General features: G+C 65.6%; 2 protein-coding genes across 5 annotated transcripts in view; both read left to right on the top strand.

The window, feature by feature from the left end:
- Nucleotides 1–2109, top strand: part of NPLOC4 (NPL4 homolog, ubiquitin recognition factor) — a 30979-nt gene extending 28870 nt beyond the window's left edge. Inside the window, exon 17 of the mRNA XM_075044196.1 lies at nucleotides 248–2109. Coding sequence (XP_074900297.1) covers nucleotides 248–405 — 158 coding nt within the window. The 3' untranslated portion in view covers nucleotides 406–2109. The remainder of the gene's footprint in view (nucleotides 1–247) is intronic.
- Nucleotides 2110–3492: 1383 nt separating this feature from the next.
- Nucleotides 3493–13152, top strand: FAAP100 (FA core complex associated protein 100). Of its 4 annotated transcripts, none has more exons than XM_075044194.1 (10): nucleotides 3493–3769; nucleotides 4291–4481; nucleotides 5447–5565; nucleotides 5879–6843; nucleotides 8060–8210; nucleotides 8935–9725; nucleotides 10160–10296; nucleotides 11616–11732; nucleotides 12257–12343; nucleotides 12466–13152. In XM_075044194.1, the coding sequence occupies exons 1-10, from the start codon at nucleotides 3493–3495 to the stop codon at nucleotides 12589–12591; spliced, it is 2961 nt and encodes a 986-aa protein (XP_074900295.1). In that variant the 3' UTR covers nucleotides 12592–13152. The 4 variants fall into 4 exon arrangements, 3 of the variants coding, with proteins under 3 accessions (XP_074900295.1, XP_074900294.1, XP_074900296.1); XM_075044193.1 differs by having other exon boundaries at nucleotides 4210–4481; XR_012652618.1 differs by lacking the exon at nucleotides 12466–13152 and having other exon boundaries at nucleotides 4210–4481; nucleotides 10160–10307; nucleotides 12257–12288.
- The last annotated feature ends 109 nt before the right edge of the window (nucleotides 13153–13261 follow it).

Below are 13261 nucleotides of genomic sequence, written 5' to 3'. Positions count from 1 at the left end.
TGCACTGCACCGCACGGGACTGGGCTTTAGGGCTGCACCGCGGGATCAGCAGTGCTCAGCTGTGGGGTGCTGAGATCTGCCACCGCCTGGGAGCCTCCACCGGGTGCCAGCCTTGGGGCCGAGGGCAGCATTTCGGCAGGGAGGTTCTCACCTGGGTTGGGATGGGAAATTTGCTCTGGGTTTAGGCAGGGGACCTGCCTGTTCCCAGCGCTTCTCCCCTGCTCTGACTGGGCTCTTTCTCTCGCAGGCACAGTTGGTGTCCAGATCTCAGGACTACAGGAGTACGGTGCCATGGGCGGCTCGACACACGCCGTGTCAGCGGCCATGTGGGCCTGCCAGCACTGCACCTTCATGAACCAGCCGGGCACGGACCACTGCGAGATGTGCAGCCTGCCCCGGACCTAGCCATGCCAGCGCAGCGGCAGACTCCAATACAGAGCAAACCCCCGAACAGCAGGAGTGGTGCTTGTCCCTTCCCCGTCCTCCCTTCTGCTTCCCCCCATCAGCCCCCACCCCAGGGTGCGGAGCCGGGCAGGGGGTGGCTCCAGCCCTCCCCAGCTGCTACTCGCTCCCTTTCAGGGGCAGCCCCATAGTCGCAGCAGGAGCCAGGCACCCTGGCTTTATCTTGACACCGGTCCCCAGCCTGGAAAACCAACGCTTAACCTCAGCCTTCGCCCAGTGGGGCCAGGCTGTCTCCCCACCACCCCCAGCTGCTGTCCTAGCCTGCTCCTGGGTGAGCGCTGGGGGCTCTGTGGCCAGCTGGGACACCTCCCTCCCTGCAAGCTTGCCTGCCCGAAGCAGCCTTCCAGCGTAGCAGAGGTGACGGGGAGGCTTTGGCATCTCCCTGCCCGCAGCTTTGCTCCCCTTTCCCTGCCCGCGTGGGTGGCTGCCGCCAGCCTTGGGTGCCCAGGTACCGACAGCTTTGGCACTAAACGGCCAAGGCAAGAGCGAGCAGACGACTGTTAACAGCGCTGGGCCAGACGGCAGCTCTGCCAGGCTGGGCCCCGTACGCTGGCAGCGCTCCCGGAGCAGGACTGCCCCCCCCCCGCGTGCTGCTTGGCACCGGGGAAGGGGTGGGCATGTGCCAGCTCTCAGCTTGGCACCGCTCCCATGGCACGCACAGGACCGAGCCGTGCTCGCTCCCTCTCGTGCGGCAGAGATGTTTCAGCACCCCACAGCTGTGCGTGCTGGGACTGGCGTGGCTGCCGGCTGGGTGAACCCCCGTGTCCTGCCGATTAACTGCGGGGGCTGCGGGAGGGCTGTCCCGTTCCCCCCACCGGCCCGTGTGCCACCTCACCCCGCAGAGAGCGGTTCAGCTCCTGGGGAAGGTGCAAAGCGCCTTGGGCAGCAGCTCGTCCCCTCCTCCGGAGTGAGGCTGTGCAGGGGGAACCACATAACTCAGGCACATGCCTCGCCTCCCGCATACCATGGCTCGGCAAGGGAGACAGACCCCGCAGCTGGCTACTTCCCCTGTGCCGGCATCCCTCCTGAGCGCATCCTCCCCAGTGCAGGGCCGGAGCTGAGGGTCAGGCCGGGCTATTGCTGCTCTCTTTCCCCTTTAGACCCCAGCTGGGGGCTGCCCCATGCCAGGGTGCTGGGAGCCAGGCACTGGTGCGGCTGGGGAAGGGGCAGGCAGATATTTGGGGTGTCCTGGGGGCTTGGCCCTCCCCTTGCAGGGCCTCTAACCCCCTGCCCTGGCGCTGTGGGTTTGGGCCTTTGTTAAATCCCTGGGGCACCAGTTCCAGCACTGCCCCATGCCCTCATTGTAGGAGGGAGGGCGTGAGGCCCCATCCTGCGCCAGGATGGCATTGCCCCTGCCTTCTCAGGGCAGGCAGCGTGGCAGAGACCCCCGGAACTCCCGAGCCTGACGGCCTTCCCCCGCCCCTCGCTGCTGCCGGCGAGCGCTTGCCCAGGCTCTGCCGAAGGCCTTCGTCCCACCAGCGTTAGCGGAGCAGCTGCCCAGCCCCTGCCACGGGGCTGGCGGACTGCGGTTTGCTTTTTCCCTTGGTTTGTTGGTGTTTGGGGTTGCAGCGGTGTGCGGTACCTGGACTGGACTGACCCAGGTGCAGGGTCTGCGAGTAACGTTGAATAAAAGCACCTGAAACGAGAGCCAGCGCCATGCCTCCTGCGCTCTGTTACCCGCCTAGGGGCTGCGACACTCCGCTCTCTCCCGGTGGGACCGGGGGAACGCCGTGCCCCATCACCAGACAGTCGGCACCCCATCCCCTACCCGTGGCTCTGCCGCAGCCGGGCGGTCTGTTTGCAATCAGCGCCGGAGCCGCGTGCGGCCGGGCCCTGCGCCAGACCAGCGGGTTGAAAAGGGAAGGCAGGAGCCGTGCGGAGCCAGAGCCGGGGGAACCGAGCCCAGCAAGCGGCTGCCTCGTCCACGCCGGCCGGGACCTCAGCGCAGGTAGGAGGGAGAAGGGGCTCCGGTGACACCGGGACCCATGTGCCCAGCCTGGCCCTCAGGGACACGACGCCCCACGGCCACCCAGCCTCGGAGTCCCTGTCCCGGGGCCGCTGGGGACGCGGTGCCCCGGATCCCTCACCGGGAGCTGGCCAGGGCCCTTCTCACCGCGCTCTCCCCTGGCAGCGCCATGTCACGACTTCTTCCCCTCCTGCTCCTCGCGGCTCTGGGCTCTGCCGCCAAGCCGAAGCAGCAGCCGGCGGCGTGGGATGACGGAGCAGATGGTAATCCCCCGCTACACGGGACCCCCTCCCTGCCAGGCAGGGGCTGCCAGCGCTCGGGTACAGGCAGGGCCAGAGCTTCCCTGCCCAACAGCAGGCAGCTGCCCCCAGGTGTGGGGCCGGAGGGGTGCTGGGGTGGGGGTCCTGCCTGTGGCCGGGCTCCTGGGGCCGCTTGGGGGTCCCATCCTGGCCAACTCGTCCCCTCCGGTCCCCATAGCCGCGAGGGTGCCAGCGAAGGGCTGTGCCAACCTGACGCTGGTCCTGGACAACTGGAAGTTCGCCATCACCTCCCAGATGAGGAACCTGCTGCTCTTCGACCACCAGAACGTGCTCCCCGACTATGGGAGGTGAGGGGGCCGCGGGGGGCCCGGTGATGCCCCTCCGGGGGTGGGAGGATGATCGGTGGGGGTCCCGCACCCCTCACCTCTCTCCCCCCCCAACTCCCGGGGTAGGATCCGATCGCTGTCGGGGGCCCTGGACGATCTATACCAGGACTTCAGCTCCCTGAAGGAGCAGCTGGGGCGGCTGTCGGCACGCTTCGCCGAGGTGGAAGCCTTCGTCGACCAGCTGAGCCGGGCCCGAGGCCCCGGAGCCCCCCCACGCCACCGGGGGCTACCCCAGCCGGCCCGCAGGCCCCCCAATACCCCGCAGTAGCCACCCCCGCACCCCAGCATCGGCACTGGGGGGGGGACGGGGACACGACATCAGCTTAAGGAGCCTCAGCCAAGCCCGGGGTGGGGGTCCATCCCAGCGGCTGGGTCGTGCCCCCACCCGCGGGGAGGGGGGCGGCTGTGGGTCAGGCCCATGCTGTGGGGCAGGCCTCTGCCCCCCCCCCCCACGTTCGCCATTAATAAAGCCGCTGTCGCCAGCATCGTCTCGCTCCTCTCTGCGCCCCCGAGGTGGGGGCTTCACCTTCATCCCCCCCCTCCTCCTCCGGTACCGACCCCGGGGGGGGAGAGGGGGGGAACGGACCGGCCCAGGTCCGCCCATCACGGCTTTACGGCCTGTCGCAAACTCCCCGCCCATTGCGGCGGCGGCCGCCGCGCAGCCGTAAAGCGGAGCCGCCCGCGCCCCCCGCCCGGTACCCGCAACCCCACCGGGAGGCGATGGGGGGCTGGGGGGGGGGGAGGGAGGAGCTGGGGGGGGGGAGGACTGAGGTGTGGGGTGGGATGGAGGGTTGGGGGGGGCTGGGCCGCGGGGGTGGGGGCTGGGGCTGGGGGGCTTGGAATGGGGGCTGGGGGGGCTGGGGTTGATGCTTGGGGGGGGCTTGTGGGGTGGGGGGTCTAGGCCTGTGGTATTGGGGGGGGCTTGTGAGGCGGGGGGGGGGTCTAGGCCTGTGGTATGGGGGGGGTGGGCATGGGTCTGGACCTCCGGGGGGGGGCTGTGGGGTTGAGTCAGGGGTGGGGGGGGCTGTGGGGCTGGGTCACCGCACTCCTGGGGCTGTCAGTGGCCTTCTGGGGGGGCCAGTCTCAGCCTGCACCCGGGGTCCTCACAGAGGGACTCCATCCCCTTCCCCTTCAGTGCCGGCTGGAGCGTGGGTGACCCCCCACCACCACCCCCACCCCCCCCTCCCAGCGCTGACCCCCATCCCCGCACCCCCAGGCTGGCACCGCGCCCCTCCCGGCACCATGGCGCAGGTGGGCCACAGGGTGGATTACCTGGCCGGTTTCTGCTGTCCGGTGGGGGGGCTGGTAGCGGGCAAGCCCCGGGTGCTGTGCCACGAGAACGAGATCTACCTCTCCAACGGCAGCGAGTTCGTCTACGTCTATGACCAGGAGGGGAAGGTGCTGAAGGTGAGTGGACTGGTAGGGCTGGGGGGCAGGGGGGGCTTCACCCCAAGCCCCCCGTGCTGGGAGGGTGCTCTGGGGTTGGGGGCTGATGTGCCGGGACAGGGCGAAGGTGGTGGAGACGCCAGTCGTGTTCCCTGTCACCGGTTGCCCAGTCTAGTAATGGGATCCCTCCGTTGGTGTCCCCCCTATCCACAAATGAACCTCACGAGCCGCCCCAGAACCCCTTACCTGGCTCCAAGGCCCCTTCTGGGGGTGGGGGGTGCTGCTGTCTGGCCCCTCTCCTAAACTTGTGAGACAAACATTTAATTAAACTAGAAAGGCTTTTTTCCCTCGCCGAACAAAGTGACATCTCTTTCATTTCTCACCTACAAAGGGTTTCACTATTGTCTTTGCTGTGACTAACAGCAGTCGTCGTGTTGAGCTATACACAGCTTCTTTTTTTAATTTGTTCCTATTATCATTTCTAAGAAAGCCAGCGCTGTAATGTCAGGAATTGCCTCCTACACTGCACTCCTTCTCGGGAAAGTAGAGCATGTACTGGCTTTCTGGTCGCTATTTTCCTTCCCCTCAGGGAGTGTGAGCGATATGCTGCCTCGTTACCTGCAGCCCTTCTCCCGACACCCTGCCGCCCTTCACTGAGGGTGGCTGCCCCTCGCCCAGGAAAGCCCAGCTGGGTCCGCAAGCTGCGGTGCTGCCCAGGGATAGATTTAGTCCTGGAAATTGCTTGTAATCTGCGTTTCCAGGAAATAACGGCTTTACTTCACAGTTGCGTTAGGGTTGCCCAGGAGGGAGCATTGTCCAGCGAGTGGTTTCTTTCTTTACCCGGCACGGGTGAGCAGGGCTCTGCCCGGCCTGGCAGCCTGGGCACCGTGGGTCCCGCAGCACTTGCACCTGCAGCAAGCCGCCCCATCCCCACTGCCCCTCTGGGTTCCATAGAAAGATGACTTTTTTTCTGCTTTCCCACCCAGGCCGTGTACCGGTGCCCCGACCAGGTGTGGCACGTGGAGCTGCTGCCCCAGCCCCGGCAGCTTTACATCCTCTGTGCCCACAGCGGCATTTACTGCGTCTCCCTGGACCAGCAGAGCAGGTGAGCCGGCTGTCACCGCCGGGGACGCGAGCCAGTCCCATGCTGTTAGTCCTGGAGTCCTGGGGCTGCTTCTCGCGGCTGGGGTGATGTGTTGGGCTTCCGCCACTGCCCTCTCCATGCCCGTCCTCCCACAGGCATGGGAAACATTAGGCGGTCTGAAGCTCTGGCTCTCTCTGGATCGCCGCTCTTGCAGCAGATGCTAAAAGCTGTGCTGCGGGGAGCTTGTTTCTGAGGGCCAGGGTAAGAGGCGGCCAAGGGAAGCACTGGCTTCACCCCACGGCTTGGCTGAGAGCTCTTCCCTGTTTGCTTGAAGGTTAATGGAGCAGACGGATGGCGACGGCCAAGAAAGCAATTGCCCTTCCAGCGTCTTCCCTGTGGACTCGGACGCCTGCATCTTCCCAGACTCCAGCCTGTGCATGTTCACTCTGCTCAACAACTTCGTCATCACCTTGTCCCAGGCTCACGGCAAATGGTGGATGAAACTGCACGAGCTTCCACACCCCGAGCAGGAGAGTCCCCCGTACCGGCAGGTCAGCGAGGTGGGCTTCTGCCCCGGCCCCCAGCCTGGTGATGAGGAGGACAGCCCGCCCTCCCGCTTCCTCCCCGTCCTGTGCTGCGCATCCTCCCCAGGCACTGTGGGGTCCGGGGAGGGGCTGTGGTGCTCGGGGGGCTTTGTGCTGGAAGAGCCCCTCTTCAGCCTGCTCTTTGGGATTGACGCTGCCATGCTGGAGTCTCCTATGATCCTCTGCGGCTTCCCGGATGGACAGCTCTGCTCTGTACCGCTGAAGGCCCTCAGCTCTTCAACGGCTGTCGATGGCTGCCATGACGTTTCGAACCCAGACCCCCCCGTGAAGATCCTCCATCATTTGGAAGAGCCCATCGTCTTCATTGGGGCCTTGAGAACAGAGCGGAGGGCGGCAGAGGATGCCGAGGACGAGCAGCTCTTCGGAGACACTGGCTGTGACTGCGTGGTGGCCGTGGGCCACTATGGGAAGATGGTGGCCGTCAAGGCGGATCAGAGGGAGGAGGCGACGGTGCCGGAGCTCAGGGAGTACTACTTGCGTGGGCCCATTCTCTGCGCCGCCTGCAGCAGCAGCAGCCGGATGTATTACAGCACGCACTCGGACATCTCTGCCGTCGACCTGGACTGGGTCGGCGATTCCTCCGACCCCGAGGACGCGGAGAGCTGCACCGGCGTCCTGCCTCCCGTCCTGTCTCCGGCCAGTTTAAGTATCTGTAGCGTTGTGGCTCTTTCCTTGTCTTCTCGGGCATCAGAAGGTACTGCCGGCAGCGGGGCGTGCGCTGGGTCTTGGGGTGGAGCGGGGCAGGATAGCTGCCTATTCCGGCCCGTACGCCTCCACCCCTCCTTACGGTCCAGATTGGGCTCCGTCCTCCATCCGTTCTTGTTGACTCCCCTCGTTTTTGTAAGTCGTTTCTGTCGAGCATGCCAACTCGGGCTGAACGCGAGGCGTGCTGGCAGCTCCGGCTCTTCCCTGCCCGTTCGTGGTTCCTCTCTGCTCGGCGTTGCAGGAGGCGGCCAGTCCGCGCAGGTTCCCACGGGGCGCTGGCACCAGCCCTGCCTGTCCCCTTGGGCTCCCCGCACGGAGGGCAGCCTGCGGGGAGCCCTGAACGAGCTGGGATGAGCCTCGCTTCAGAAAGGGGGTTCCAGGCATGCCGCTGTCTGGACTGGGGGCTTCTGCGTGGCTGCTAGGAGCCTGCACGCACTGCGCACTCCAGCCCCACGGCTTGGGTGCTAATTGTGTGTCCCCCCACAGCGAGGGCAGTGTGCGGTGCCTGATCACGGCCTGGGCGCACAGCAAGGTGCCGTGCTCGCCCTTGGGAGTGGAGGAATGGAGCAGAGGGCCTAGATGGGGGGGAAAGCATCTCACAGCCGTAGCCAAGCCCCTTGCATGGGGCAACACGAGGAGCAAACGGGGCCAGAACAGGCAGGCGAGCGAGGAGAGGCTCCTGGGGCATCCAGGCGAGAGCAAGGCAGGCAGTCCTGCCTGCGCCCAGCCCCGCTTGCTGCCCGTGGAGCTGCATGCGTCTTGCCGCTGGGGACCCTGCATGGCAGCGCTGTCTCCCAGGGTGCTGTGGCCCCCCCGGTGCCTCCCCCAGCGGCTTCTGGCCTTGGCTTGGGGGTGGCCAGCTCCGGGAAGCATGGCTGGGGCGGCGGGGCTGTTGGTGAGCAGGAGCTGCGGGGACAGGACAGGCATGAGGGGGGGTGCATTTCCCTTCAGGGGGGCGGCCCTTTCTCGGGGAGCTGCGTGCGAGATGGGTGTGCTGTCCTGGTCTGTGTCCTGTCTCCGTTGTACCCCTCTACAGATGGAGGCGATACCTCTGGCTCCTGCTGTCTTGGGGCAGGCAGTGCCATCCTGTGCTCCCCTGTCCCCTTGCATCCACGTCCCCCAGCCATCAGGGAAGCCCCAGCTGCCTTCCCGGCCCCCCCACTGCTGCCCCTCATTGCCTGACCTGTCCCCATCTCTGCCCACAGGTGAATCGGAGCTGCTGGCCTTGTCTGCCAAAGGCCGCCTCATGACCTGTGGCTTATGCAGCCCCGAGGACACCGATGTGGGGCTGACACCCGCCGAGGCTGGCCGGAGAATTAAGGAGCTGCTGTCCGGGATAGGCAACACGTCGGAGAGGTAGAGGGCAGGGCTGCTCTTACTCCACGAGCTGCCGGGTTTATGGGCACCAAGCTGGGTTTTTGTGCATTGGCCGTGAGGTCTCTGTCAGTAACTGCTCCAACATTTACCTTTCCAGAGTGCAAGAGACTGGCTGGGAAACCCCCCTGACCTCAATAGGCTAAAAATAGTGTTTAAGGGCAGCCCCGCCGGCTGCCCCCCTCCCCTGGGTACAGCTGGCTCCGGCGCTGCGGGCAGGCTGGTGTTTACAGCCTCGGCGGCAGAAGGTGGGAGAGGCAGGGTGCCAGGCGCTCCCAGACGCCCCGCCATGCTTGCCAAATCGGCAGTAACAGGCAGGGCAGGCACGTGCCTCCGGCCTCCGCGGCTGTCTGTGTGTGGGGAGGGGATGCGGGTGAGTCCCCCCTTTCTTTGCAGGGGGATTCCTGGGGTCTGGCTGGCCGGAGCCGCTCTTCAGGGTCAGCTCAGCTGATGGGCGCTCGTGGGCAGAGCAGTCCTGCAGGCAGCGTGGATCCGGCACTGCCTTGGAGAAGGAGCCAGGGGGGTTCCTGGGGTGGCTCATGGTACCGGGCTTGTGCCAGGGGCTGCTTAGCTCGTCTGCCGCGGCAGCGCAGCACCATTTGTGCAGCAGCCTTTGGTACTGGCCTCTGCCGTGCTCTCATCGCTGACCCACCATCCCGGCTGCCGTCCCTCCTGCTATTTCAGCGCCGATGCTTTGTCCTTGCAGAGTTTCCTTCCTGAAGAAGGCAGTGGACCAGAAGAACCGAGCCCTGGCCAGCCTGAACCAGGTGATGAACGTGAGCGCGGCTTTGCTGTCCAGCCAGGAAGGCCAGAAGCCCATTGCTTGCACTGTCACTGCCAACTGGAGCTGCCTCCTGCTCCAAGATACCGTCACCATCTCCTGTCTGCTGGAGAACTGCAGCGAGTACAGCCTGGAGGAGGGCTGGACCCTCTGTGTTCAGCTCCTGGCCAGCCCCTGTGCCTTAGAGGAGGAGTCCGTGGATTCTGCCACCACCTTCACCTTCCCCATTGACCAGCTCCTCCCTGGGAACAAGAGGGAGCTGACGCTGCCCCTTGGCTCTGCTGCAGACACCAAGCTGGACCTGCCTCTGACCATCTCCTGTGCCCTCTACTACAGTTTACGGGATATTTTGGGCAGCGGCTCTGACTCCTCCGAGGCCCTGGACGACCTCCTGCCCGACGACTCACCCATCCTCTCCCCAGACAGAGAGGGGATCTGCCTGCCCCTCAGCGAATGCACCATTGACATGCTCCAGTGCCTCCGTTTTGAGAGCAGCCCCCCTGGGCCAGATGCCTCCCCACCGGCAGCTGCCCCCCCTGCCCCCCCAGACCCTGTGGAGACCTTCCTCAAAGTATCCCAGGAGCAGACTGAGCCTGAGGGGGTGAAAGCCAGCGAGCTGCCGCACACCTCGGGAGAGGGAAACCCGCCCCCCTCGGCAGCGTCCATCAGGGTGTCCTCGGAGCTGCTGAAAAATGCGCTGAAAACCTCTGGCTCAGGTGGGTCCTGGGAGAGGAGCATCCCAGGAACTCCTGGGGTATCTCCTTGGGCAGAGGCATTTGCATCCTGGCTTGTGGCCATCCCAGGAGAGGGCGGGATGGCACTGTCACAGCCTGTGCGTGCAGGCTGGGATGGTCACCAGCCCCTTCCTTGGGTGAGGAGGGCTGCGTGACCCCGTGCAGTCACCCCCTCAGCACGTGTCTGCTCGTAGGCTGACACGTGGATGCTGTGGCAGTTACATGACCAAGCTCAGTTTGTCTCAGCGGGGAGGGGAACAGCCCCTGCATCAGTCTTGGCCTCACAGGGGCTGCACCAGGCACACACCGCTCCCTCCTGCACTGGCTGCATCGCTCCGGACTGAGCAGGGCTGCTGAGCCGCAGGGAGGGCATTCAGCAGCGTAACAAGCTCTGCTTTCTCTCCTTTCATCCCCAGATGTCTCGCTGAGCTGTGCCACGCTGCGCTGGCTGCTGGCTGAGAATGCTGGGGCCGAGGCGCTGAGCAGCAGGGAGGTGGCATCGGTGCGTGGCGCAGCGCCGGATGGAGGCGAGGTGCAGCTGCTTGTCCGAGAGGCAAGGAATGGGTTAGCCCCGCAGAGAAATTCCCTGTGTCCCCATCCCACGAAGCTGGCTCCGTCCCGCAGCCCCTCACTCGTGCCAGGGAGCTGGGTGATGTATGGCCTTACTGTGCTGACCCCAGGCTGTCATCTGTGGGTCTGGACGCCTGGGAGCCTGCTGGCTGCTACGCTGTGGGGCTGGGGCTTGTGTGCTTGGCTGGACAGGCTGCGTTGCCAGTCCCCCTTCTCCCAACCTGGCACTTTCCAAAGGCTGTGGCCACTTCCCTCCCTCTCCGGGCAAGTATGTGTCCCCCAGATGTTCTCATTTCCCTACCAGGCAGGGCAGTGCGTTGCTGCTGTGTTCCTGCATGGCAGGCTGGCTTTGTGAGGGCAGATGTCCCCTCACCATCCTTTCACTGGCCCGCAGGATCCTTGTCTTTGCCACTGCCTTTCCACTGGAGCGATGTGGCTCCTGTTCGTGGCCATCTCTTTCCCAGCCCTGCTGATATGTAGTAGCCCCAGGCACTTGCTGTGCCCCAACCTGGTGTTGGGTTCAGCTCTGGAAGAAATGGGCTTTATCTGCTGCTTTGGCCAGCTGCGCTTTGCTGGCTCTGCAAAGTGAGGCGAAAACATGGCTGGATTTGGGGTGTAAATCTGATCTGCTGCAGCTCATCCCCCTTAAACGTGAAAACCCCCCTCTGAGCGCAAAGGGAAAATACTAATTGCTGCCCAGCTCTTCTACTGAGGCTAGTTGACCCTGTGCTGAGGGGCCCAGCCGCCTGTATGCTGGCAATGACCTGGCTCAGGTTGATTCACGCTTGAGAGCTCTAATATCGCCACTGTGATTAGTGACAGTGTTAATTCTGCTTGGGCTAAGCCTGCCGGATTAAATCCGCTGGGGTGGCAGCCTGTGCCTTGTCAGGGAACGGGCATCCACTCACCCCCAGCAGCAAACGGGCATCCACTTGCCCCCAGCAGCACCGGGCAAGACCGGCAGCCGCTCTTCTGGCTGCGGTACATGCCTCAGCTGCCGTTCCCAGCCAAGGCTGAAGGAGTGGGTGTGAGCTGATGGCCACCGGGGCCGGGCCAGGGGCAAATGCCCCTTGGAGGGGCTGGGCAAGGGGTCTGATGTGCCCAGCTGGGCTGGCAGCGTCCCTCCTGCGTTTGCCCGTAGCAGACTGCAGAGCAAACGGGTTGGGAGGGGGTGCAGGGAGTAGGGATGGAGGAGGAGAGCCTCTTGGGGAGCTCTGTGCCCGTGGGGAGGGGTCCTGGGGCTGCCCTCGCCCCCTCCCCTGCCCAGCGATGATTGCAGCGAGGACGTACTCGCTGTCCCAGGTGGCCATGAACGACCTCAGCCCAGCGGGTCCCATCCAGGCCGTGGAAATCCTGATGGAGAGCCCGTCCCTGGCCGACATGTGCAGGATGCACCACGCCGTCATCCGGCGCATCCAGGTACGCTCAGCCGTCGCCGCGGGGTTGTGCCGCTGGCCCCAGCAGACGTGACCCTGGGGGGGGACAGGGGGAAACCTAAGCAAGCCAAAGGCCTGGGGCCAAAGCCTGGGGGCACAGCCCCGCTCGCCGGGAGGGTTTCTCTGGCACCACCGTGTGGCAGACCAGCCCGGCATGGCTGGGGAGCGGGACCATGGCGGACCCCGCTCCCTTCCTGAGCCCCAAACCTCAGCTCTGGGCGTTTGGTCCATGGAGCCCTGGGAGAGGTGTCTGCTCTCTGCCCCAGGAACGGGCCCCAGTCAGTTTGGCAGCTAAACGGAGCAGGGGCCCCGGCGGCACGTGGGGGCTGGCAGCCTTCCCAGAGGTGTTTCGGCACCGGCACGAGGCCTGGGGAGAGCAGGGAAGCACGGCTGCCAGGTGGAGAACTGCCTCCTGCCCGGTGCCATGGTTGGGGCTCCCCGGGGCTGGGTGCTGCCGCAGCCGGCTCTCTCGGCGCCCGTCCCGGCAGAGCTCTCCACTCCCCGCAGGCGCTGGTGCTGGAGCAGGCGGCGCAGGGCTCGGGCCCCCCTGACCTCCGCATGCAGTACTTGCGCCAGATCCAGGCCAACCACGAGGTGAGGACCTGCCGTACCCCTGTACCCTCCCCACGGGGTCCGCACCGTTGGGACACCCCCCACCCACCCCGCCACAGCCCCAAACCAAGGCATATCTCTCGAGCTCCGTCTCCCTTGCACAGATGCTGCTGAAGGAAGCGCAGACCCTACGCGACCGGCCGCCCCTCGGCGAGGAGGGAGACGCGACGGCAGAGAAGCTCCTGCACGTCTACAGGCAGCTGCGCAACCCCAGCCTTGTTCTCCTGTGAGCAGGGGGGTGGCCAGCGCGCCCCGGGGACCCCGAGCCCCGCCGGCCGGGGTGGGTGCCCACCGGGCCAGCGGTGGGGAGAGACCCCCCCCCCGCCAGAGGAGGAGCGGGCCCGGGTGGGAGGGCTGGTGGCGAGGGCAGGGAGGCCGCGGCGGTGGTCCGGGTTGGGGGGTGGGGGTGTGTGTGTGTGTGCGTGTTTTCGTGGTCGTGTTGTCGGCAGCACCGGAGGGTCGTGGGGTTCCGGCGGCAGAGCGGGGGCTTCTGGGCTGGCCCGGCCTGACCCTGCCGCCCCCCAGCCCGGCCACGCCGGTGGGCAGCCCCCCGGGGTCGTGCTGTCTTGTGGATCGTTCTAGCCGTGGTAGTTTAGTGCTCTCCCGGCGGCCGCCGTGCCATGCCGGCTGTGGGCTGTGCCCCCGTGCCGCCTTGCCTTTCAGGATCAGGACAAACAGGGTGCTGTGCCAGGGTGCCCAGCGGGCACCCGCCCGGGGGAGCCCCGTTTTCTGCTGGGCAGGGGAGGGGGTTTTCCACTCCCCCGTTGTTTCTATAAATGATCTTGTATTTCTGTGGTGGTGCAGCGTGTTTTGGCCCAGTCCTTCCCCGCACTGCTCCAGTGTCTGTAAATTTGTCGTCTGCCATGAAAACGATCGTGCCGCTCAGCGAGTGCCCGTCTC

Source organism: Buteo buteo, chromosome 13, assembly GCF_964188355.1.
Source record: "Buteo buteo chromosome 13, bButBut1.hap1.1, whole genome shotgun sequence".
Lineage (NCBI taxonomy): Eukaryota > Metazoa > Chordata > Aves > Accipitriformes > Accipitridae > Buteo > Buteo buteo.
Note: the sequence above shows the minus strand (reverse complement) of the source record. Positions and strands in the feature narration are given on the sequence as shown.

Bases quoted from the DNA above. Each gene is read 5' to 3' on its own strand.
- FAAP100 (XM_075044193.1), top strand. From the start codon at position 3,493: ATGCTGTGGGGCAGGCCTCTGCCCCCCCCCCCCACGTTCGCCATTAAT. The intron at 8,211-8,934 runs GTAGAGGGCAGG...TTGTCCTTGCAG, and splicing joins ATAGGCAACACGTCGGAGAG to AGTTTCCTTCCTGAAGAAGG. The intron at 11,733-12,256 runs GTACGCTCAGCC...CACTCCCCGCAG, and splicing joins CCGTCATCCGGCGCATCCAG to GCGCTGGTGCTGGAGCAGGC.